The 23,943-nt window shown below is 45.7% G+C and overlaps 3 protein-coding genes and 1 long non-coding RNA gene across 70 annotated transcripts in view; 2 read left to right on the top strand and 2 right to left on the bottom strand.

The window, feature by feature from the left end:
- The window catches only part of LOC118360249 (zinc finger protein 335-like), a 32,672-nt gene extending 31,592 nt beyond the window's left edge, over positions 1–1,080 (top strand). Inside the window, exons 35-36 of the mRNA XM_052482629.1 lie at positions 122–168; positions 423–1,080. Of these exons, the coding sequence (XP_052338589.1) occupies positions 122–168; positions 423–608 (233 nt within the window). The 3' untranslated portion in view covers positions 609–1,080. The remainder of the gene's footprint in view (positions 1–121; positions 169–422) is intronic.
- A 6,883-nt stretch (positions 1,081–7,963) lies between these two features.
- Positions 7,964–23,312, bottom strand: LOC118360251 (pepsin A-like). 17 transcript variants are annotated; one of them, XM_052481516.1, is made up of 9 exons: positions 23,144–23,312; positions 22,132–22,276; positions 18,318–18,435; positions 17,791–17,909; positions 17,241–17,437; positions 16,901–17,017; positions 15,629–15,773; positions 15,225–15,323; positions 7,964–8,428 (listed from the first exon to the last, which is right to left on the bottom strand). In XM_052481516.1, exons 1-9 carry the CDS (start codon positions 23,200–23,202, stop codon positions 8,291–8,293), a joined length of 1,137 nt encoding a protein of 378 aa, XP_052337476.1. In that variant the 5' UTR covers positions 23,203–23,312; the 3' UTR covers positions 7,964–8,290. The 17 variants fall into 17 exon arrangements, with proteins under 17 accessions (XP_052337476.1, XP_052337493.1, XP_052337482.1 ...); XM_052481533.1 differs by lacking the exon at positions 23,144–23,312 and adding an exon at positions 23,111–23,129; XM_052481522.1 differs by lacking the exon at positions 23,144–23,312 and adding an exon at positions 23,078–23,103.
- Positions 8,435–15,273, top strand: LOC127912409 (uncharacterized). 50 transcript variants are annotated; one of them, XM_052481478.1, is made up of 14 exons: positions 8,435–11,345; positions 11,491–11,583; positions 11,732–11,971; positions 12,120–12,311; positions 12,460–12,548; positions 13,298–13,352; positions 13,597–13,740; positions 14,080–14,127; positions 14,178–14,465; positions 14,516–14,611; positions 14,707–14,754; positions 14,805–14,852; positions 14,950–15,045; positions 15,141–15,273. In XM_052481478.1, the coding sequence occupies exons 1-14, from the start codon at positions 11,173–11,175 to the stop codon at positions 15,235–15,237; spliced, it is 1,707 nt and encodes a 568-aa protein (XP_052337438.1). In that variant the 5' UTR covers positions 8,435–11,172; the 3' UTR covers positions 15,238–15,273. The 50 variants fall into 50 exon arrangements, 38 of the variants coding, with proteins under 38 accessions (XP_052337438.1, XP_052337441.1, XP_052337440.1 ...); XM_052481481.1 differs by lacking the exon at positions 13,298–13,352 and adding an exon at positions 13,022–13,076 and having other exon boundaries at positions 13,645–13,740; XM_052481480.1 differs by lacking the exon at positions 13,298–13,352 and adding an exon at positions 13,022–13,076.
- LOC127912410 (uncharacterized) lies at positions 22,466–23,089 on the bottom strand. 2 transcript variants are annotated; one of them, XR_008082335.1, is made up of 3 exons: positions 23,045–23,089; positions 22,616–22,714; positions 22,466–22,483 (listed from the first exon to the last, which is right to left on the bottom strand). It is a non-coding gene; the product is annotated as an uncharacterized LOC127912410 (long non-coding RNA). The 2 variants fall into 2 exon arrangements; XR_008082334.1 differs by lacking the exon at positions 22,466–22,483 and adding an exon at positions 22,499–22,516.
- Positions 23,313–23,943: the final 631 nt, after the last annotated feature.

The following is a 23,943-nucleotide window of genomic DNA, read 5'->3' as shown; positions in this document are numbered from 1 at the left end:
TGTGAAATCGTCTTTCAAATACACAGGCTACGACCTTTTAGCCAGTAGACGTTCGATGATTTCTGACATTGTCGCACAGTGTCCTTTCTTTAAGTGGATGTCATTTTCATGTTCTTCACAGAGAAATGTGGAGCAACTTCCAGTGACTCAGCAGCCCACGTCCTCTCAGTAAGTGCTAAACTTGGACGTTGTCTCCGTGACTCACTGTCAAATGTCCTGTTTTGTCCCAGAAACAACAGAGTAATACTAGTGTTTGAGTTTGACGTCCCTGTGATGTCTGTCGATATGTCTTCTGCAGTGGGCCCCGTAATAAACAGTTTATTAAAAAAAAATTATACATATGTATAAATACAAATTATAATAGTTATATACCTTAATATAAAGTGTTACCAAATAATATTTAATATGTGTGTCTCCTGCAGCACGTCCCTCAAAAGGAGAGCAGTATTGTCTACGCCACAGTGGACTTCAAACCTCAGGAGAACCATACCACAGAGCTGTATGCTAACCTACAGACACTCAGCAGCCCCAGAGGTCATGACCCTGACACACACAGAGAGCCTGCTGGCACGGTGGTGTACTCCACGCTGGCTAGCAACCAACGCTGAACCGGATTGTTACGTATCTGTATCTTTCTTAGCCTGGTGGTCACAGATCTGTTTGTGCTGTCTTGATATGCTGTCATGACCAGGCTATCTGTATAATCCTTAGTTGCTACATTTTTTTTATTTTTTATTAATGATATATACTTATAAATGCCTCATGAGCTTAGTTCATCTGTCGTACCCCCATCAGAACCCAAAATATAAGCTTGTTTTACTCCAATGTTTGTAAACAAAGTAAATGTAATCAAACACATTATAGCCTCAACACATGGTTAAAACTATAGTGTTGATATCATGGATGGTCAGTTCTTTTATCCATAGCTCTGTCTAGGATAGAGACGCCCATCCTTCCGCTTCTTACCAAAACAGCGGCGGGGTGCCACTTTGTTTCAACTTTGGTTTCTAGCTTTAAGATGATTGATTTGTCTATATTATTTTGACTTATGAACTATACAAATAAAATAACTCAACTACACCATGATTTACTCTGACTGTCTTTCAACAAGCTGGCTCTATTGACAGGCTGAGAGATCCATTCACCATGTCCTTATCAGTCTCCTCTGGATTAAACCTTACAGACACAGAGTTCCCTACCCATTCATATACGAGATGGTTGTCTCTGGGCCTACCTGCCTCCACTATGTTTGGGTCTATGTCTCTGGGCCTACCTGCCTCCACTATGTTTGGGTCTATGTCTCTGGGCCTACCTGCCTCCACTATGTTTGGGTCTATGTCTCTGGGTTCTACCTGCCTCCACTATGTTTGGGTCTATGTCTCTGGGCCTACCTGCCTCCACTATGTTTGGGTCTATGTCTCTGGGCCTACCTGCCTCCACTATGTTTGGGTCTATGTCTCTGGGTTCTACCTGCATCCACTATGTTTGGGTCTATGTCTCTGGGCCTACCTGCCTCCACTATGTTTGGGTCTATGTCTCTGGGCCTACCTGCCTCCACTATGTTTGGGTCTATGTCTCTGGGTTCTACCTGCCTCCACTATGTTTGGGTCTATGTCTCTGGGTTCTACCTGCCTCCACTATGTTTGGGTCTATGTCTCTGGGCCTACCTGCCTCCACTATGTTTGGGTCTATGTCTCTGGGCCTACCTGCCTCCACTATGTTTGGGTCTATGTCTCTGGGCCTACCTGCCTCCACTATGTTTGGGTCTATGTCTCTGGGCCTACCTGCCTCCACTATGTTTGGGTCTATGTCTCTGGGTTCTACCTGCCTCCACTATGTTTGGGTCTATGTCTCTGGGTTCTACCTGCCTCCACTATGTTTGGGTCTATGTCTCTGGGCCTACCTGCCTCCACTATGTTTGGGTCTATGTCTCTGGGTTCTACCTGCCTCCACTATGTTTGGGTCTATGTCTCTGGGCCTACCTGCCTCCACTATGTTTGGGTCTATGTCTCTGGGCCTACCTGCCTCCACTATGTTTGGGTCTATGTCTCTGGGTTCTACCTGCCTCCACTATGTTTGGGTCTATGTCTCTGGGTTCTACCTGCCTCCACTATGTTTGGGTCTATGTCTCTGGGCCTACCTGCCTCCACTATGTTTGGGTCTATGTCTCTGGGCCTACCTGCCTCCACTATGTTTGGGTCTATGTCTCTGGGCCTACCTGCCTCCACTATGTTTGGGTCTATGTCTCTGGGCCTACCTGCCTCCACTATGTTTGGGTCTATGTCTCTGGGTTCTACCTGCCTCCACTATGTTTGGGTCTATGTCTCTGGGCCTACCTGCCTCCACTATGTTTGGGTCTATGTCTCTGGGCCTACCTGCCTCCACTATGTTTGGGTCTATGTCTCTGGGCCTACCTGCCTCCACTATATTTGGGTCTATGTCTCTGGGTTCTACCTGCCTCCACTATGTTTGGGTCTATGTCTCTGGGCCTACCTGCATCCACTATGTTTGTGTCTATGTCTCTGGGCCTACCTGCCTCCACTATGTTTGGGTCTATGTCTCTGGGCCTACCTGCCTCCACTATGTTTGGGTCTATGTCTCTGGGTTCTACCTGCCTCCACTATGTTTGGGTCTATGTATCTGGGCCTGCCTGCATCCACTATGTTTGGGTCTATGTCTCTGGGCCTACCTGCATCCACTATGTTTGGGTCTATGTCTCTGGGTTCTACCTGCCTCCACTATGTTTGGGTCTATGTCTCTGGGTTCTACCTGCATCCACTATGTTTGGGTCTATGTCTCTGGGTTCTACCTGCCTCCACTATGTTTGGGTCTATGTCTCTGGGTTCTACCTGCCTCCACTATGTTTGGGTCTATGTCTCTGGGTTCTACCTGCCTCCACTATGTTTGGGTCTATGTCTCTGGGCCTACCTGCATCCACTATGTTTGGGTCTATGTCTCTGGGCCTACCTGCCTCCACTATGTTTGGGTCTATGTCTCTGGGTTCTACCTGCCTCCACTATGTTTGGGTCTATGTCTCTGGGTTCTACCTGCATCCACTATGTTTGGGTCTGTGTCTCTGGGCCTACCTGCCTCCACTATGTTTGGGTCTATGTCTCTGGGTTCTACCTGCATCCACTATGTTTGGGTCTATGTCTCTGGGCCTACCTGCCTCCACTATGTTTGGGTCTATGTCTCTGGGCCTACCTGCCTCCACTATGTTTGGGTCTATGTCTCTGGGCCTACCTGCCTCCACTATGTTTGGGTCTATGTCTCTGGGCCTACCTGCCTCCACTATGTTTGGGTCTATGTCTCTGGGCCTACCTGCCTCCACTATGTTTGGGTCTATGTCTCTGGGTTCTACCTGCATCCACTATGTTTGGGTCTATGTCTCTGGGCCTACCTGCCTCCACTATGTTTGGGTCTATGTCTCTGGGCCTACCTGCCTCCACTATGTTTGGGTCTATGTCTCTGGGTTCTACCTGCCTCCACTATGTTTGGGTCTATGTCTCTGGGTTCTACCTGCATCCACTATGTTTGGGTCTATGTCTCTGGGTTCTACCTGCCTCCACTATGTTTGGGTCTATGTCTCTGGGTTCTACCTGCCTCCACTATGTTTGGGTCTATGTCTCTGGGCCTACCTGCATCCACTATGTTTGGGTCTATGTCTCTGGGCCTACCTGCCTCCACTATGTTTGGGTCTATGTCTCTGGGTTCTACCTGCCTCCACTATGTTTGGGTCTATGTCTCTGGGTTCTACCTGCATCCACTATGTTTGGGTCTGTGTCTCTGGGCCTACCTGCCTCCACTATGTTTGGGTCTATGTCTCTGGGTTCTACCTGCATCCACTATGTTTGGGTCTATGTCTCTGGGCCTACCTGCCTCCACTATGTTTGGGTCTATGTCTCTGGGCCTACCTGCCTCCACTATGTTTGGGTCTATGTCTCTGGGCCTACCTGCCTCCACTATGTTTGGGTCTATGTCTCTGGGCCTACCTGCCTCCACTATGTTTGGGTCTATGTCTCTGGGCCTACCTGCCTCCACTATGTTTGGGTCTATGCCTCTGGGCCTACCTGCCTCCACTATGTTTGGGTCTATGTCTCTGGGCCTACCTGCCTCCACTATGTTTGGGTCTATGTCTCTGGGCCTACCTGCCTCCACTATGTTTGGGTCTATGTCTCTGGGCCTACCTGCCTCCACTATGTTTGGGTCTATGTCTCTGGGCCTACCTGCCTCCACTATGTTTGGGTCTATGTCTCTGGGCCTACCTGCCTCCACTATGTTTGGGTCTATGTCTCTGGGCCTACCTGCCTCCACTATGTTTGGGTCTATGTCTCTGGGCCTACCTGCCTCCACTATGTTTGGGTCTATGTCTCTGGGCCTACCTGCCTCCACTATGTTTGGGTCTATGTCTCTGGGCCTACCTGCATCCACTATGTTTGGGTCTATGTCTCTGGGCCTACCTGCCTCCACTATGTTTGGGTCTATGTCTCTGGGTTCTACCTGCCTCCACTATGTTTGGGTCTATGTCTCTGGGTTCTACCTGCATCCACTATGTTTGGGTCTGTGTCTCTGGGCCTACCTGCCTCCACTATGTTTGGGTCTATGTCTCTGGGTTCTACCTGCATCCACTATGTTTGGGTCTATGTCTCTGGGCCTACCTGCCTCCACTATGTTTGGGTCTATGTCTCTGGGCCTACCTGCCTCCACTATGTTTGGGTCTATGTCTCTGGGCCTACCTGCCTCCACTATGTTTGGGTCTATGTCTCTGGGCCTACCTGCCTCCACTATGTTTGGGTCTATGTCTCTGGGCCTACCTGCCTCCACTATGTTTGGGTCTATGTCTCTGGGCCTGCCTGCCTCCACTATGTTTGGGTCTATGTCTCTGGGCCTACCTGCCTCCACTATGTTTGGGTCTATGTCTCTGGGCCTACCTGCCTCCACTATGTTTGGGTCTATGTCTCTGGGCCTACCTGCCTCCACTATGTTTGGGTCTATGTCTCTGGGCCTACCTGCCTCCACTATGTTTGGGTCTATGTCTCTGGGCCTACCTGCCTCCACTATGTTTGGGTCTATGTCTCTGGGCCTACCTGCCTCCACACTATGTTTGGGTCTATGTCTCTGGGCCTGGGTCTATGTCCTGCCTCCACTATGTTTGGGTCTATGTCTCTGGGCCTACCTGCCTCCACTATGTTTGGGTCTATGTCTCTGGGCCTACCTGCCTCCACTATGTTTGTCTCTGGGTCTATGTTTGTCTCTGGGCCTACCTGCCTCCACTATGTTTGGGTCTATGTCTCTGGGCCTACCTGCCTCCACTATGTTTGGGTCTATGTCTCTGGGTTCTACCTGCCTCCACTATGTTTGGGTCTATGTCTCTGGGCCTACCTGCCTCCACTATGTTTGGGTCTATGTCTCTGGGCCTACCTGCCTCCACTATGTTTGGGTCTATGTCTCTGGGCCTACCTCTCCACTATGTTTGGGTCTATGTCTCTGGGCCTCCACTATGTTTGGGTCTATGTCTCTGGGCCTACCTGCCTCCACTATGTTTGGGTCTATGTCTCTGGGCCTACCTGCCTCCACTATGTTTGGGTCTATGTCTCTGGGCCTACCTGCCTCCACTATGTTTGGGTCTATGTCTCTGGGCCTACCTGCCTCCACTATGTTTGGGTCTATGTCTCTGGGCCTACCTGCCTCCACTATGTTTGGGTCTATGTCTCTGGGTTCTACCTGCCTCCACTATGTTTGGGTCTATGTCTCTGGGTTCTACCTGCATCCACTATGTTTGGGTCTGTGTCTCTGGGCCTACCTGCCTCCACTATGTTTGGGTCTATGTCTCTGGGTTCTACCTGCATCCACTATGTTTGGGTCTATGTCTCTGGGCCTACCTGCCTCCACTATGTTTGGGTCTATGTCTCTGGGCCTACCTGCCTCCACTATGTTTGGGTCTATGTCTCTGGGCCTACCTGCCTCCACTATGTTTGGGTCTATGTCTCTGGGCCTACCTGGGCCTACCTGCCTCCACTATGTTTGGGTCTATGTCTCTGGGCCTACCTGCCTCCACTATGTTTGGGTCTATGTCTCTGGGCCTACCTGCCTCCACTATGTTTGGGTCTATGTCTCTGGGTTCTACCTGCCTCCACTATGTTTGGGTCTATGTCTCTGGGCCTACCTGCCTGCATCCACTATGTTTGGGTCTATGTCTCTGGGTTCTACCTGCCTCCACTATGTTTGGGTCTATGTCTCTGGGCCTAACTGCCTCCACTATGTTTGGGTCTATGTCTCTGGGCCTACCTGCCTCCACTATGTTTGGGTCTATGTCTCTGGGCCTACCTGCCTCCACTATGTTTGGGTCTATGTCTCTGGGCCTACCTGCATCCACTATGTTTGGGTCTATGTCTCTGGGTTCTACCTGCATCCACTATGTTTGGGTCTATGTATCTGGGCCTGCCTGCCTCCACTATGTTTGGGTCTATGTCTCTGGGCCTACCTGCATCCACTATGTTTGGGTCTATGTCTCTGGGCCTACCTGCCTCCACTATGTTTGGGTCTATGTCTCTGGGCCTACCTGCATCCACTATGTTTGGGTCTATGTCTCTGGGCCTACCTGCCTCCACTATGTTTGGGTCTATGTCTCTGGGTTCTACCTGCATCCACTATGTTTGGGTCTATGTCTCTGGGCCTACCTGCCTCCACTATGTTTGGGTCTATGTCTCTGGGCCTACCTGCCTCCACTATGTTTGGGTCTATGTCTCTGGGCCTACCTGCCTCCACTATGTTTGGGTCTATGTCTCTGGGCCTACCTGCATCCACTATGTTTGGGTCTATGTCTCTGGGTTCTACCTGCATCCACTATGTTTGGGTCTATTTCTCTGGGCCTACCTGCCTCCACTATGTTTGGGTCTATGTCTCTGGGCCTACCTGCCTCCACTATGTTTGGGTCTGTGTCTCTGGGCCTACCTGCCTCCACTATGTTTGGGTCTGTGTCTCTGGGCCTACCTGCCTCCACTATGTTTGGGTCTATGTCTCTGGGTTCTACCTGCATCCACTATGTTTGGGTCTATGTCTCTGGGTTCTACCTGCCTCCACTATGTTTGGGTCTATGTCTCTGGGCCTACCTGCCTCCACTATGTTTGGGTCTATGTCTCTGGGCCTACCTGCCTCCACTATGTTTGGGTCTATGTCTCTGGGCCTACCTGCCTCCACTATGTTTGGGTCTATGTCTCTGGGCCTACCTGCCTCCACTATGTTTGGGTCTATGTCTCTGGGTTCTACCTGCATCCACTATGTTCGGGTCTATGTCTCTGGGTTCTACCTGCATCCACTATGTTTGGGTCTATGTCTCTGGGTTCTACCTGCATCCACTATGTTTGGGTCTATGTCTCTGGGTTCTACCTGCATCCACTATGTTTGGGTCTATGTCTCTGGGCCTACCTGCATCCACTATGTTTGGGTCTATGTCTCTGGGTTCTACCTGCATCCACTATGTTTGGGTCTGTGTCTCTGGGCCTACCTGCCTCCACTATGTTTGGGTCTATGTCTCTGGGTTCTACCTGCATCCACTATGTTTGGGTCTATGTCTCTGGGCCTACCTGCCTCCACTATGTTTGGGTCTATGTCTCTGGGTTCTACCTGCCTCCACTATGTTCGGGTCTATGTCTCTGGGTTCTACCTGCATCCACTATGTTTGGGTCTATGTCTCTGGGCCTACCTGCCTCCACTATGTTTGGGTCTATGTCTCTGGGTTCTACCTGCCTCCACTATGTTTGGGTCTATGTCTCTGGGTTCTACCTGCATCCACTATGTTTGGGTCTATGTCTCTGGGTTCTACCTGCATCCACTATGTTCGGGTCTATGTCTCTGGGCCTACCTGCATCCACTATGTTCGGGTCAATATTCTATCCCTATTCTTTTCTTCCATGACGAGGCTCCACAAGAGGACAGTTTCACTTCAGGGAAGAAAAGCTACTGACAACGAAACAACGGCTTTATTTGCAATGCTAAAATACATTAGAACTTGGATTACATTTAACAATCTGCAACATTTCCCCAACCAGTTAAGAGCATAAATCACATATACACCATATTAGTCATTACCTGGAAAACTAGGGTCTCGCTTCAATCCAGACTGTGGAAAACCACGCTATAAATGTAATAAAAGGTGATGTTCCCGCATTTGCCAGACTTCATTCATGGTATATGTCGGCTCAATCGCACTTATTACGCAGATTGTCCCGCTGTAAGGATTTCAAGGATCTTTTAAGATCTCTAGGAGAAGTGGACCTCTGTGGATCTTTTACACAGCATTAGCCAGACCAACCCTGTTGTTGTCCCTGTCGAAGATTGCATAGTACTGCCTGATGAAGACATCTCCAAGAATCCAAAGCTGCTGATATCCACCGTAACTAAAACCAGTCCTGCAGCCGTAGGAGTCCTAGAGAGAGAGAGAAGAGGGGCGGGGGTCAGGATTTATTTCTGATACCATTACTTTTCCTCTTAGATATGAGGCCCTTTGCTCCACTAGGATCTTAAAGAAAGAAAAGTCTCAGATGTACAGGAGCTCTGACGAAGGAACTTGCTCTGGAACACATCATCATTAAAGATCAGATAGATTGTATGTATCATGTCTTTCAGTAGACTACCTGGGAGGTGATATGTTGTATGTAATTCCTATTGGACCTTGTAGATAATAGTCACATTTTTTGGTAACTTTCCCATTGAAAATTCCACAGACCTACCTCAAAAGGCTTTCGGAGCTATCGTCGACTTAGTAGGTTTTATCCAACATGTCTCCGGACTTACTCATGGCCACAGTCATCCTATGGACCAAGTTTTGTCCCGTGGATTAAATATTGTGGATCTTAATATTTTTCCTCATAATTCTGGACTAACGGACCACCATTTTATTACGTTTGCAAACGCAACAAATAATCTGCTGCGACCCCAACCAAGGATCATCAAAAGCCGTGCTATAAATTCTCAGACAACCCAAAGATTCCTAGACGCCATTCCAGACTCCCACCACCCACCCAAGGACGTCAGAGTACATTTAACCTTGCGTAATACCCTAGATGCAGTCGCACCCCTAAAAACAGAAAACATTTGTCATAAGAAACTAGCTCCCTAGTATCCAGAATAATACCCGAGCGAGCCCTGAAGGTAGCTTCCAGAAAATTGGAACGGAAATGGTGCTACACCAGACTGGAAATCTTCTAACTAGCTTGGAAAGGCAGTACCGTGCAGTATCGAAGAGACCTCACTGTTGATCGATCATCCTATTTTTCCAACTTGAGGAGAATAACAACAATCCAAATGTATTTGTGATACTGTCACAAAGCAAACTAAAAAGCAGCATTCCCCAAGAGAGGATGGCTTTCACTTCAGCAGTAATACATTCATGAACTTCTTTGACAAAAAGATCATGATCATTAGAAAGCAAATTACTGACTCCTCTTCAAAGCTCAGTTGTCCTGAGTCTGCACAACACAGACAGGACCTAGAATCAAGGGAGACACTCAAGTTTTTTAATGCTAAATCTCTTGACACATTAATGAAAATAGTCTTGGCCTCTAAACCTAAAAGCTGCATACCGGACCCTATTCCAACCAAACTACTGAAAGAGCTGCTTCCTGTGCTTGGCCCACCTATGTTGAACATAATAAACGGCTCCTTAACCACCGAATGTGTACCAAACTCAGTAAAAAAGCCTCTCTTGAAAAAGCCAAACCTTGACCCAGAAAATATTTTAAAAACTATTGGCCTATATCCTATATATCCTATAGCCTATATCCTGGAAGCCTGTGTTGGAAGTGGATGGTGGTAAATGTTTTACTTTTAAACTCGTACAAAACAGAGATGCTATTTCTAGGTCCCAAGAAACAAAGAGATCTTCCGTTAGATCTGACAATTAATCTTGACGGTTGTACAGTCGTCTCAAATAAAACCGTAAAGGACCTCGGCGTTACTCTGATCTCTCTTTTGACGAACATATCAAGCTCTTTCCATCTACGTCACATTGCAAAAATAAGAAACTGTATCGATGCTGTAAAAAATGTATCTATGCTTTTGCCACTTCTAGATTAGACTACCGCAATGTTGTACTTTCCGGCTACCCGGATAAAGCACAAAATTAACTTCAGTTAGTGCTAAACACGGCTGCTAGAATCTTGACTCCAGTGCTAGCCTCCTGTTAAGACTAGGGCTGATTTCAAGGTTTTACTGCGAACCTACAAAGTATTACATGGGCTTGCTCCTATCTTTTCGATTTGGTCCTGCCGTACATACCTGACCTATTCACCGGACGTGCTACCTTGTCCCGGACCTGCTGTTTTCAACTCTCTCCTCTCTACCGCACCTGCTGTCTCTAACTCTGAATGATCGGCTATGAAAAGCCAACTGACATTTACTCTTGAGGTGCTGACCTGTTGCACCCTCTACAAACCACTGTGACTATTATTATTTGACCCTGCAGGTCATCTATGAACGTTTGAACATCTTGGCCATGTACTGTTATAATCTCAGGCCGGCACAGCCAGAAGAGAACTGGACACCCCTCAGGGCCTGGTTCCTCTCCACCCGGCACAGCCAGAAGAGGACTGGACACCCCTCAGAGCCTGGTTCCTCTCCACCCGGCACAGCCAGAGGACTGGCCACCCCTCAGAGCCTGGTTCCTCTTCACCCGGCACAGCCAGAGGACTGGCCACCCCTCAGAGCCTGGTTCCTCTCCACCCGGCACAGCCAGAGGACTGGCCACCCCTCAGAGCCTGGTTCCTCTCCACCCAGCACAGCCAGAAGAGGACTGCCACCCCTCAGAGCCTGGTTCCTCTCCACCCAGCACAGCCAGAAGAGGACTGCCACCCCTCAGAGCCTGGTTCCTCTCTAGGTTTCTTTCTAGGGAGTTTTGCCTAGCCACTGTGCTTCTATATCTGCATTGCTTGGGGTTTTAGGCTGGGTTTCTGTATAGCACTTTGTGACATCGGCTGATGTAAAAAGGGCTTTATAAATACATTTGAATGAATTTGATTGATGTAGCAACATGTTTTTATGTAGACTCTACCTGAGAGGTGATAGGTCGTCTGTAACATGTCTTTCAGTAGACTATCTGGGAGGTGATAGGTTGTATGTAACAACATGTCTTTCAGTAGACTATCTGGGAGGTGATAGGTTGTATGTAACAACATGTCTTTCAGTAGACTCTACCTGAGAGGTGATAGGTTGTCTGTAACATGTCTTTCAGTAGACTATCTGGGAGGTGATAGGTTGTATGTAACAACATCTCTTTCAGTAGACTATCTGGGAGGTGATAGGTTGTCTGTAACATGTCTTTCAGTAGACTATCTGGGAGGTGATAGGTTGTCTATAACATGTCTTTCAGTAGACTATCTGGGAGGTGATAGGTTGTATGTAACAACATGTCTTTCAGTAGACTCTACCTGAGAGGTGATAGGTTGTATGTAACAACATGTCTTTCAGTAGACTCTACCTGAGAGGTGATAGGTTGTCTGTAACATGTCTTTCAGTAGACTATCTGGGAGGTGATAGGTTGTATGTAACAACATGTCTTTCAGTAGACTATCTGGGAGGTGATAGGTTGTATGTAACAACATGTCTTTCAGTAGACTCTACCTGAGAGGTGATAGGTTGTATGTAACAACATGTCTTTCAGTAGACTATCTGGGAGGTGATAGGTTGTATGTAACAACATGTCTTTCAGTAGACTCTACCTGAGAGGTGATAGGTTGTATGTAACAACATGTCTTTCAGTAGACTATCTGGGAGGTGATAGGTTGTATGTAACAACATGTCTTTCAGTAGACTATCTGGGAGGTGATAGGTTGTATGTAACAACATGTCTTTCAGTAGACTATCTGGGAGGTGATAGGTTGTATGTAACAACATGTCTTTCAGTAGACTATCTGGGAGGTGATAGGTTGTATGTAACAACATGTCTTTCAGTAGACTATCTGGGAGGTGATAGGTTGTATGTAACAACATGTCTTTCAGTAGACTCTACCTGAGAGGTGATAGGTTGTATGTAACAACATGTCTTTCAGTAGACTATCTGAGAGGTGATAGGTTGTATGTAACAACATGTCTTTCAGTAGACTCTACCTGAGAGGTGATAGGTTGTATGTAACAACATGTCTTTCAGTAGACTATCTGGGAGGTGATAGGTTGTATGTAACAACATGTCTTTCAGTAGACTATCTGGGAGGTGATAGGTTGTATGTAACAACATGTCTTTCAGTAGACTATCTGGGAGGTGATATGTTGTATGTAACAACATGTCTTTCAGTAGACTATCTGGGAGGTGATAGGTTGTATGTAACAACATGTCTTTCAGTAGACTCTACCTGAGAGGTGATAGGTTGTATGTAACAACATGTCTTTCAGTAGACTATCTGAGAGGTGATAGGTTGTATGTAACAACATGTCTTTCAGTAGACTCTACCTGAGAGGTGATAGGTTGTATGTAACAACATGTCTTTCAGTAGACTATCTGGGAGGTGATAGGTTGTATGTAACAACATGTCTTTCAGTAGACTATCTGGGAGGTGATATGTTGTATGTAACAACATGTCTTTCAGTAGTCTATCTGGGAGGTGATGTTGTTACATACAACCTCTCTTTCAGTAGACTATCTGGGAGGTGATAGGTTGTCTGTAACATGTCTTTCAGTAGACTATCTGGGAGGTGATAGGTTGTATGTAACAACATGTCTTTCAGTAGACTATCTGGGAGGTGATAGGTTGTATGTAACAACATGTCTTTCAGTAGACTACCTGAGAGGTGATAGGTTGTATGTAACAACATGTCTTTCAGTAGACTCTACCTGAGAGGTGATAGGTTGTCTGTAACATGTCTTTCAGTAGACTATCTGGGAGGTGATAGGTTGTATGTAACAAAATGTCTTTCAGTAGACTATCTGGGAGGTGATAGGTTGTATGTAACAACATGTCTTTCAGTAGACTCTACCTGAGAGGTGATAGGTTGTCTGTAACATGTCTTTCAGTAGACTATCTGGGAGGTGATAGGTTGTATGTAACAACATGTCTTTCAGTAGACTATCTGGGAGGTGATAGGTTGTCTGTAACATGTCTTTCAGTAGACTATCTGGGAGGTGATAGGTTGTCTGTAACATGTCTTTCAGTAGACTATCTGGGAGGTGATAGGTTGTCTGTAACATGTCTTTCAGTAGACTACCTGGATGGTGATAGGTTGTATGTAACAACATGTCTTTCAGTAGACTACCTGGATGGTGATAGGTTGTCTGTAACATGTCTTTCAGTAGACTATCTGGGAGGTGATAGGTTGTATGTAACAACATGTCTTTCAGTAGACTATCTGGGAGGTGATAGGTTGTATGTAACAACATGTCTTTCAGTAGACTACCTGGATGGTGATAGGTTGTATGTAACAACATGTCTTTCAGTAGACTATCTGGGAGGTGATAGGTTGTATGTAACAACATGTCTTTCAGTAGACTCTACCTGAGAGGTGATAGGTTGTATGTAACAACATGTCTTTCAGTAGACTATCTGAGAGGTGATAGGTTGTATGTAACAACATGTCTTTCAGTAGACTCTACCTGAGAGGTGATAGGTTGTATGTAACAACATGTCTTTCAGTAGACTATCTGGGAGGTGATAGGTTGTATGTAACAACATGTCTTTCAGTAGACTATCTGGGAGGTGATAGGTTGTATGTAACAACATGTCTTTCAGTAGACTATCTGGGAGGTGATAGGTTGTATGTAACAACATGTCTTTCAGTAGACTCTACCTGAGAGGTGATAGGTTGTATGTAACAACATGTCTTTCAGTAGACTCTACCTGAGAGGTGATAGGTTGTCTGTAACATGTCTTTCAGTAGACTATCTGGGAGGTGATAGGTTGTATGTAACAAAATGTCTTTCAGTAGACTATCTGGGAGGTGATAGGTTGTATGTAACAACATGTCTTTCAGTAGACTACCTGGATGGTGATAGGTTGTATGTAACAACATGTCTTTCAGTAGACTATCTGGGAGGTGATAGGTTGTATGTAACAACATGTCTTTCAGTAGACTCTACCTGAGAGGTGATAGGTTGTATGTAACAACATGTCTTTCAGTAGACTATCTGGGAGGTGATAGGTTGTATGTAACAACATGTCTTTCAGTAGACTCTACCTGAGAGGTGATAGGTTGTATGTAACAACATGTCTTTCAGTAGACTATCTGGGAGGTGATAGGTTGTATGTAACAACATGTCTTTCAGTAGACTATCTGGGAGGTGATAGGTTGTATGTAACAACATGTCTTTCAGTAGACTATCTGGGAGGTGATAGGTTGTATGTAACAACATGTCTTTCAGTAGACTATCTGGGAGGTGATAGGTTGTATGTAACAACATGTCTTTCAGTAGACTATCTGGGAGGTGATAGGTTGTATGTAACAACATGTCTTTCAGTAGACTATCTGGGAGGTGATAGGTTGTCTGTAACAACATGTCTTTCAGTAGACTCTACCTGGATGGTGATAGGTTGTCTGTAACAACATGTCTTTCAGTAGACTATCTGGGAGGTGATAGGTTGTATGTAACAACATGTCTTTCAGTAGACTATCTGGGAGGTGATAGGTTGTCTGTAACAACATGTCTTTCAGTAGACTCTACCTGAGAGGTGATAGGTTGTCTGTAACATGTCTTTCAGTAGACTATCTGGGAGGTGATAGGTTGTATGTAACAACATGTCTTTCAGTAGACTATCTGGGAGGTGATAGGTTGTCTGTAACAACATGTCTTTCAGTAGACTCTACCTGGATGGTGATAGGTTGTCTGTAACAACATGTCTTTCAGTAGACTATCTGGGAGGTGATAGGTTGTATGTAACAACATGTCTTTCAGTAGACTCTACCTGGATGGTGATAGGTTGTCTGTAACATGTCTTTCAGTAGACTCTACCTCGATGGTGATAGGTTGTATGTAACAACATGTCTTTCAGTAGACTATCTGGGAGGTGATAGGTTGTCTGTAACAACATGTCTTTCAGTAGACTATCTGGGAGGTGATAGGTTGTATGTAACAACATGTCTTTCAGTAGACTCTACCTGAGAGGTGATAGGTTGTATGTAACATGTCTTTCAGTAGACTATCTGAGAGGTGATAGGTTGTATGTAACAACATGTCTTTCAGTAGACTATCTGGGAGGTGATAGGTTGTCTGTAACAACATGTCTTTCAGTAGACTCTACCTGGATGGTATAGGCAGAGGCAGGGATGGTGAAGGTGTTTCCATTGAGGGTGAAGGTCACCTCGGGCATGTTGGGGATGTTGTTGCAGTTCACAGTGGTCTAGGAGAGAAATAATAACGTTACCCTTTAAACTTTATTCTGTGGTTAATGAAAGGGGAGCCGGTGATTTGAGGAAAAACAACAAACACTTATACCATGCCGGCTCCAACCTAAATATGCTTGCGCAGATATTTTCTGTTCACACTTGTTCAACACGTTCCAACAACACAGTTAGTTCCAACAGTTAACAAGGCCAGGCAGTTTGGCTCGGCTTGGCTTGGCTCAGTAGTTTGAAAAGCCCTATAATTGGACTCACATGTCTGTACCGGTCGGTGTTTGCGTGTGTGTGCGTGCGTGTCACTCACATATCCGTACTGGTTGATGGTGGCTCCGGCCCAGTAGTTCATGTTTTTGATGTCATCGGTTGGACCAACGATCATGGAGGTGCCAGTATCTATGATAGCCTGACAACCACCATTGCAAGCCACGGTGTTGCCGTTGATGGTAACACTGGAAGGACAAATATTAGCTGGATTTAACTGTTGTTCTTTGCATTTCTTGCTGTTATTGTGTTTTTTAAATGAGCAAATAAACTTGAACTTGGTAAGTAGGATTCAGTCATAGGCTCCAGACTGGAAGTACCAAGAGACACTCCATTTAGTATGATATGTTACGTATGGTATGATATGTTACGAATTACAATTTGTATTATATGTTACGAATTTGCCGTTTGTACTATATGTAAAAAAAAATAATAATTGCTAAACATACTATATGTTACAAATTTGCAAACGTATTATGTTATGAATTCTAGCTAGGTGGCTAATGTTAGCTAGGTGGCTAATGTTAGCTAGTTGGCTAATGTTAGCTAGGTGGCTAATGTTAGCTAGGTGGCTAATGTTAGCTAGGTGGCTAATGTTAGCTAGGTGGCTAACGTTAGCTAGGCTAGGGGTTAAGGTTAAGTTTTAACGAGTTAGGTCAAATGGTTGAGGTTAGGGGAAGGGTTAGCTAACATGCTAAGTAGTAGCAAAGTAGTAAGTAGTTGAAAAGTTAATAATTAGCTAAAATGATAAAGTTGTCCATGATGAGATTCCAACTCATTATACGCCAACTCATCCACCCCAACCAACCATTCTAATTTGTTTTTTTTTTCGTTAAGTAACCATCTGTCTTATGTACCATATACAAATTTTATTGTCCTGGATTTATATCTAGTTTATGAGACCAGGCTGGTCTGTAGGAATGTTAATTTTATGTACTGCTACATACAATGTGTATGTGGTTGATGATTCTATGGCAAGCGTCCAACTCATTCCATGGAGGGGCCGAGTGTCTGCGGGTTTTCGATCGTCCCTTGTACTTGATTGATGAATTAAGGTCACTAATTAGAAAATAACTCCCCTCACTCTTGTTGTCTAGGTCGTAATTGAAAGGGGGGAAAAAATAAAAAATACCCGCAGACACTAGGCCCTCCATGGAATGAGTTTGACACCCCTGGTCTATAGGTTATGGGAGGTGGCATGAAGGGATGATCCAAAAGTTGATAACATGTTGAACAGGGACTTAATGCTCTGTGTAGAGACTAAAGGCGATATATAGGACAAGGATATAGGCTCTGTGGGAACTAGTGTACCTACCTGTCCATGGTGATCTGCCAGAAGGTCATAACGGAAAGGGGGATCCAGGTGATCTGTCCAGTGTAGTAGGAAGGCTCGATGACACCGAAGGACAACACGCTACCCTCTGCGGAGTTTCTATTGATTGAGGAGAAATAGTCAAAAAAGTTTGTTTAATCATCAACACATTTTTTTAAACGGAGGCCACCTCTCCTTCAAAGGCATTAAAGTAATTTTTTAATTGTATTTAATATCAATGCACTGGTACTTATATATTTATATCACAACTAAGACAAAATGCCACTCTCGCCATCCAAATGCCACCTCCCGTCCAGTTGTATTTGTACAGTAACTATGTTACCTGCTCAGGTAGACAGAGAAGAGGGACTGGGACAGGAGACCCTGGGTCATCATGCTGTCAAAGATGGGTGTGGCTCCAGAGGCCGCCAGGTTGGGGAAAGCCAGGCCCAGGATACCGTCGGCAACCATGTAGGACATGAAGGGAGACTCGGTCTCACTGGCACCAAAGATCTGCTGGGTGACAGAGATACCTCCCACCTGGAAACACACAACAGCTGACGTCAGTCAGTCATATATATAGTCAGTCACTTGGCACTGTAGAAATAGAATTACACTAGAATGGTTATCCCCATTTAAGTCAAATGTACTGTGATGTGCCAAATTGAGTCTGCCATATTGAGTGCACCTGAGGAACATGGACATAGAACTACTAGAACGTAAATTCCAATTCAAGCGCGATTATTTAAAAAATTAATATTCAATATTCAATATTAAAAAAATAATATTCAATATTAAATATTGAAGCGGGACACATCTGAGAGGGCACGTGCCCCCTATGGGCATGACCTTTCTGACAATAATAGGTAGCTAGCTTCATTCACAATACTTACCGAAATAGTGTCGTATGCCAGCTTTCCAGTCATGCTACCAGATCCATACTGAATGGAAACAGACTTGCTACCCAACTTGAAGGTGCTGGACAATCCAGGGTTGAATTTGTCATGGTTCTCTATTCAAATTATGAACATGTTTATTACAGATCAAGCACATACCATACCATTGCAAAACTGAACATTCTTTAATTGATTCATTGGTATTTCAAACATTGAGTTATTCTCTGCAATACACACTATAAAAGGGGATTTTTTTAAAAATACCTTTGTCCAATTTCATGTTTTATTGTGTCGAGCCAACCCCCTTATGCAGTAAACCTCAAGGTACTCCCCTCAGACACAAACCTCAACCCATAACCAAGTCTCCCATTCTCTGTCTAGGTACTTAATATGAAACTGTTTGTGCAACACTGTCACAAGAGACGACTCAGAGAGAGAACTCAGAGACTACACTGTGAGACTACCTAGAGAGACTATCCAGAGAGACTACCCAGAGACTACTCAGACCCCTGGAGTATACTCACGGCAGGCCTGACTGGAGCAGTAGACAGAGGGAACCCACAGGTTGGAGGAGCCAGTGTCAAAGATGACCTTGAAGGACTGGGGAGGTGTTCCAATGGAAATCACTCCATAGTAGGACAACTGCAAGGAGACGGTGAAACAGAGATGGACTGTAAGTCAAGAGTACTGCAGTATGAACTGAACAGTCGTTTGTCTTCAAGAGAGCGAGAGTTGCACCCCTTCTGAAAAAACCTACACTCGATCCCTCCGATGTCAACAACTACAGACCAGTATCCCTTCTTTCTTTTCTCTCCAAAACTCTTGAACGTGCCGTCCTTGGCCAGCTCTCCCGCTATCTCTCTCAGAATGACCTTCTTGATCCAAATCAGTCAGGTTTCAAGACTAGTCATTCAACTGAGACTGCTCTTCTCTGTATCACGGACGCGCTCCGCACCGCTAAAGCTAACCTATCTATCTATCTAGACCTATCGGCTGCCTTCGATACTGTGAACCATCAGATCCTCCTCTCCACCCTCTCCGAGTTGGGCATCTCCGGCGCGGCCCACGCTTGGATTGCGTCCTACCTGACAGGTCGCTCCTACCAGGTGGCGTGGCGAGAATCTGTCTCCTCACCACGCGCTCTCACCACTGGTGTCCCCCAGGGCTCTGTTCTAGGCCCTCTCCCCTAATCCTTCTCACCCCCCTTTTAAGATTTAGATGCACTATTGTAAAGTGACTGTTCCACTGGATGTCATAAGGTGAATGCACCAATTTGTAAGTCGCTCTGGATAAGAGCGTCTGCTAAATGACTTAAATGTAAATGTCTGGTATGTTGATATACTGAACAGTCTTCTATACAGATGTGAGCCGACGTGAGCAAAACGTTTACAGGTCAACACTCACAAGGCCGCGGGGCGGATTACCAGGATGTACCAGGGTACTCAGACACGGGCGGACCAACTGGCAAGTGTCTTCACTGACATTTTCAACCTCTCCCTGACCGAGTCTGTAATACCTACATGTTTCAATCAGACCCACCCCCCTCTGTTTTTACACTGCTGCTGCTCGCTGTTTATTATCTATGCACAGTCACTTTACCTACATGTGTCAATCAGACCCCCCCCCCTCTAAAATGTGCAGTTTTGTCACACAACACAATGCCACAGATATCTCAAGTTGAGGGAGCATCAAATCATATGAAATGTTATTTGTCACATGCACTAAATACAAATCAAAATCAAATCAAATTTATTTATATAGCCCTTCGTACATCAGCTGATATCTCAAAGTGCTGTACAGAAACCCAGCCTAAAACCCCAAACAGCAAGCAATGCAGGTGTAGAAGCACAACAGGTAGACCTTACAGTGAAATGCTTACTAACAACCCCTTAACCAACAATACAGTTTTAAGAAAACACCTAAAAAAAGTCAGAAATAAGAATAACAAATCATTAAAGAGCAGCAGTAAATAACAATAACGGGGCTATATACAGGATGTACCGGTACAATGTGGAGGCTATATACAGGGGGTACCGGTACAGAGTCAATGTGGAGGCTATATACAGGGGGTACCGGTACAGAGTCAATGTGGAGGCTATATACAGGGTATTACGGTACAGAGTCAATGTGGAGGCTATATACAGGGTATTACGGTACAGAGTCAATGTGGAGGCTATATACAGGGGGTACCGGTACAGAGTCAATGTGGAGGCTATATACAGGGTGTTACGGTACAGAGTCAATGTGGAGGCTATATACAGGGGGTACCGGTACAGAGTCAATGTGGAGGCTATATACAGGGGGTACCGGTACAGAGTCAATGTGGAGGCTATATACAGGGTGTACCGGTACAGAGTCAATGTGGAGGCTATATACAGGGGGTACCGGTACAGAGTCAATGTGGAGGCTATATACAGGGGGTACCGGTACAGAGTCAATGTGTGGGGGGCATCGGTGTTGAGGTAATTATGTACATGTAGGTAGAGTTATTAAAGTGGCTATGCATAGATGATAACAGAGTAGTAGCAGCAGCGTGGGGGGTGGGCAATGCAACGGTCTGGGTAGCCATTTGATTAGCTGTTCAGGAGTCTTATGGCTTGGGGGTAGAAGCTGTTGAGAAACCTCTTGGACCTAGACTTGGCGTTCCAGTATGCCTCGGGTGGCTAGAGTCTTTGACAATTTTTAGGGCCTTCCTCTGACACCACCTGGTATAGAGGTCCTGGATGGCAGGAAGCTTGGCCCAGGTGATGTACTGGGCCGTACGCACTACCCTCTATAGCGCCTTGCAGTTGTCATACCAGGCAGTGGTGCAACCCGTCAGGATGCCCTCGATGGTGCAGCTGTAAAACCTTTTGAGGATCTGAGGACCCATGCCAAATCTTTTCAGTCTCCTGCGGGGGAATAGGTTTTGTTGTGCCCTCTTCACAACTGTCTTGATGTGCTTGGACCATGTTAGTTTGTTGGTGAAGTGGACACCAAGGAACTTGAAGCTCTCAACCTGCTTCACTACAGCCCCGTCGATGAGAATGGGGGCGTGCTCGGTCCTCCTTTTCCTGTAGTCCACAATCATCTCCTTTGTCTTTATCACGTTGAGGGAGAGGTTGTTGTCCTTGCACCACACTGTCAGGTCTCTGACCTCCTCCCTGTAGGCTCTCATCAATTTCGGTGATCAGGCCTACCACTGTTGTGTCATCAGCAAACTTAATGGTGGTGTTGGAGTTGTACCTGGCCGTGCAGTCATGAGTGAACAGGGAGTACATGAGGGGACTAAGCAGGCACCCCTGAGGGGCCCCCTTGTTGTGGATCAGCATGCAATTGGCATGCTGATTGCAGGAATGTCAACCAGAGCTGTTTAATTTAATGTTAATTTCTCTACCAAATGTCTCCTTCAACATCGTTTTAGAGAATTTGGCAGTACATCCAACCGGCCTCACAACTATAGACCACCTGTATTGCGTCATATGAGTGAGCGGTTTACTGATGTCAACGTTGTGAACAGACTGCCCCATGGTGGCAGTGGTGTTATGGTATGGGCAGGCATAAGCTACAAACAACGAACACAATTGCATTTTATGGATGGCAATTTGAATGCACAGAGATACCGTGAAGAGATTCTAAGGCCCATTGTTGTGCCATTCATCCGCCGCCATAACCTCATGTTTCAGCATGATAATGCACAGCCCCATGTCACAAGGATCTGCACACAATTCCTGGAAGCTGAAAATGTCCCTGTTCTTCAATGACCTGCATACTCACCGAACATGTCACCAATTGAGCATGTTTGGGATGCTCTGGATCGATGTGTACGACAGCGCGTTCCAGTTCCCATCAATATCCAGCAACTTCACACAGCCAATGAATAGGAGTGGGACAACAACCTTCCACAGGCCACAATCAACAGCCTGATCATCTCTATGCAAAGGAGATGAGTCGCGCTGCATTAGGAAAATGGTGGTCACACCAGATACTGACTGGTTTCCTGATACACGCACATACCTTTAAAAAAAAAAGATATCTGTGACTAACAGACGCTTATCTGTATTCCCAGTCATGTGAAATTCATAGATTAAAGCCTAATGCATTTATTTCAATTGACAGATTTCCTTATATGAATTGTAACTCAGTAAAATCTTTGAAGTTGTTGCATGACGCATTTACATTTTTGTTCAGTATAAATCAGAAGAATCCTACAATACAGCCTTTGTGACTAGCCTGGTACCACATCTGTTTGTATATAATGGTATATAACTCCCATGGTCGTTGGCTATATATAGCACAAACAAATCAGTCACCAGGCTAATGCAGAATATGACCATACTGCTCCTGACTCTGCCTTACATCAGCATCGTTGGTCATTGCCTCATCTGCACCAGTCTGGATGAACTTCGCCATAGGGTTGTAGGGGTACTTCTGCCTAGTCTCCTCCCATATACCTTTCTCCATCAGGGTCTCTCTGGCAGTCTTCCCCTTGATCAGAGAAATCCTGAAAACACACAATCAAAATCTGAATCACGGTTATTCTACAATTACATGTACAAGGAATTTGACCTGGACTTACCTGGTATGACACTCGGAGAGGAACAGGACTTACCTGGTATGACACTCGGAGAGGAACAGGACTTACCTGGTATGACACTCGGAGAGGAACAGGACTTACCTGGTATGACACTCGGAGAGGAACAGGACTTACCTGGTATGACACTCGGAGAGGAACAGGACTTACCTGGTATGACACTCGGAGAGGAACAGGACTTACCTGGTATGACACTCGGCGAGGAACAGGACTTACCTGGTATGACACTCGGCGAGGAACAGGACTTACCTGGTATGACACTCGGCGAGGAACAGGACTTACCTGGTATGACACTCGGAGAGGAACAGGACTTACCTGGTATGACACTCGGAGAGGAACAGGACTTACCTGGTATGACACTCGGAGAGGAACGGGACTTACCTGGTATGACACTCAGCGAGGAACGGGACTTACCTGGTATGACACTCGGAGAGGAACGGGACTTACCTGGTATGACACTCGGAGAGGAACGGGACTTACCTGGTATGACACTCGGAGAGGAACGGGACTTACCTGGTATGACACTCGGCGAGGAACGGGACTTACCTGGTATGACACTTGGCGAGGAACAGGACTTACCTGGTATGACACTCGGAGAGGAACAGGACTTACCTGGTATGACACTCGGAGAGGAACAGGACTTACCTGGTATGACACTCGGCGAGGAACAGGACTTACCTGGTATGACACTCGGCGAGGAACAGGACTTACCTGGTATGACACTCGGAGAGGAACAGGACTTACCTGGTATGACACTCGGAGAGGAAAAGGACTTACCTGGTATGACACTCAGAGAGGGACACTATGGCACACAGGACGATAGCCCACTTCATCATGGGTGCATCTAGTTCTTCTTGGATTCAGGGAGCGAAGTAGGAGAACCAAGGCCTTATATACAGTTATCCTGCACACCAGGACCCAATCCACTGCCAGTAAAGACTCAAATCCACAGCCAATTGACCATGCCATTACTTCCCTTAGCAAACAAAATCACGCAATGGATACGTCCCAAAATGACACGCTATCACCAACTTACTCCACTACTTTTGAACAGGACCCATATGCCTCTGGTCAAATGTTGTGCACTATATAGGGAATAGGGTGCCATTTGGAACACAGTAGATAACAGAACTTCAGATAAGAAAAGTGTGCAATGGGTACAAACATAAAACACCTTAGTCGCAAAAAGTAAATATGCTTTGGAACAATGTTAATGAACAGTCATTGTCTAATCTTGGGAAATAGCTGATACAAGTCTGAGTCACCATCACCCTTGTTTCGTAATTGAACAAAAATTACATTTGTATATCATCAAATAGTCTTAGGGACAAATTAACAAAAACATAAACAGTGGAATAATATTCCAAAGTGTGTTCCATGTTTAGGTTTTTTTCACATGTAAATATAACTTAATTTTCTATACATACTGTATATGTAGGGGAGAGTAAGGTAAGTTGTGCCAATGGGTTAACAAGTCACAGAATACGTTGCATGGATTCACTCTGTGTGCAATAATAGTGGTTAACATGATTTGTGAATGACTACTCCATCTCTGTACCGCACATACGGTAAGGTCC

The sequence above is a fragment of the Oncorhynchus keta genome, chromosome 27 (genome assembly GCF_023373465.1).
Source record: "Oncorhynchus keta strain PuntledgeMale-10-30-2019 chromosome 27, Oket_V2, whole genome shotgun sequence".
Classification (NCBI taxonomy): Eukaryota; Metazoa; Chordata; class Actinopteri; order Salmoniformes; family Salmonidae; genus Oncorhynchus; species Oncorhynchus keta.
This window is presented reverse-complemented; position numbering and strand designations above follow the sequence as displayed.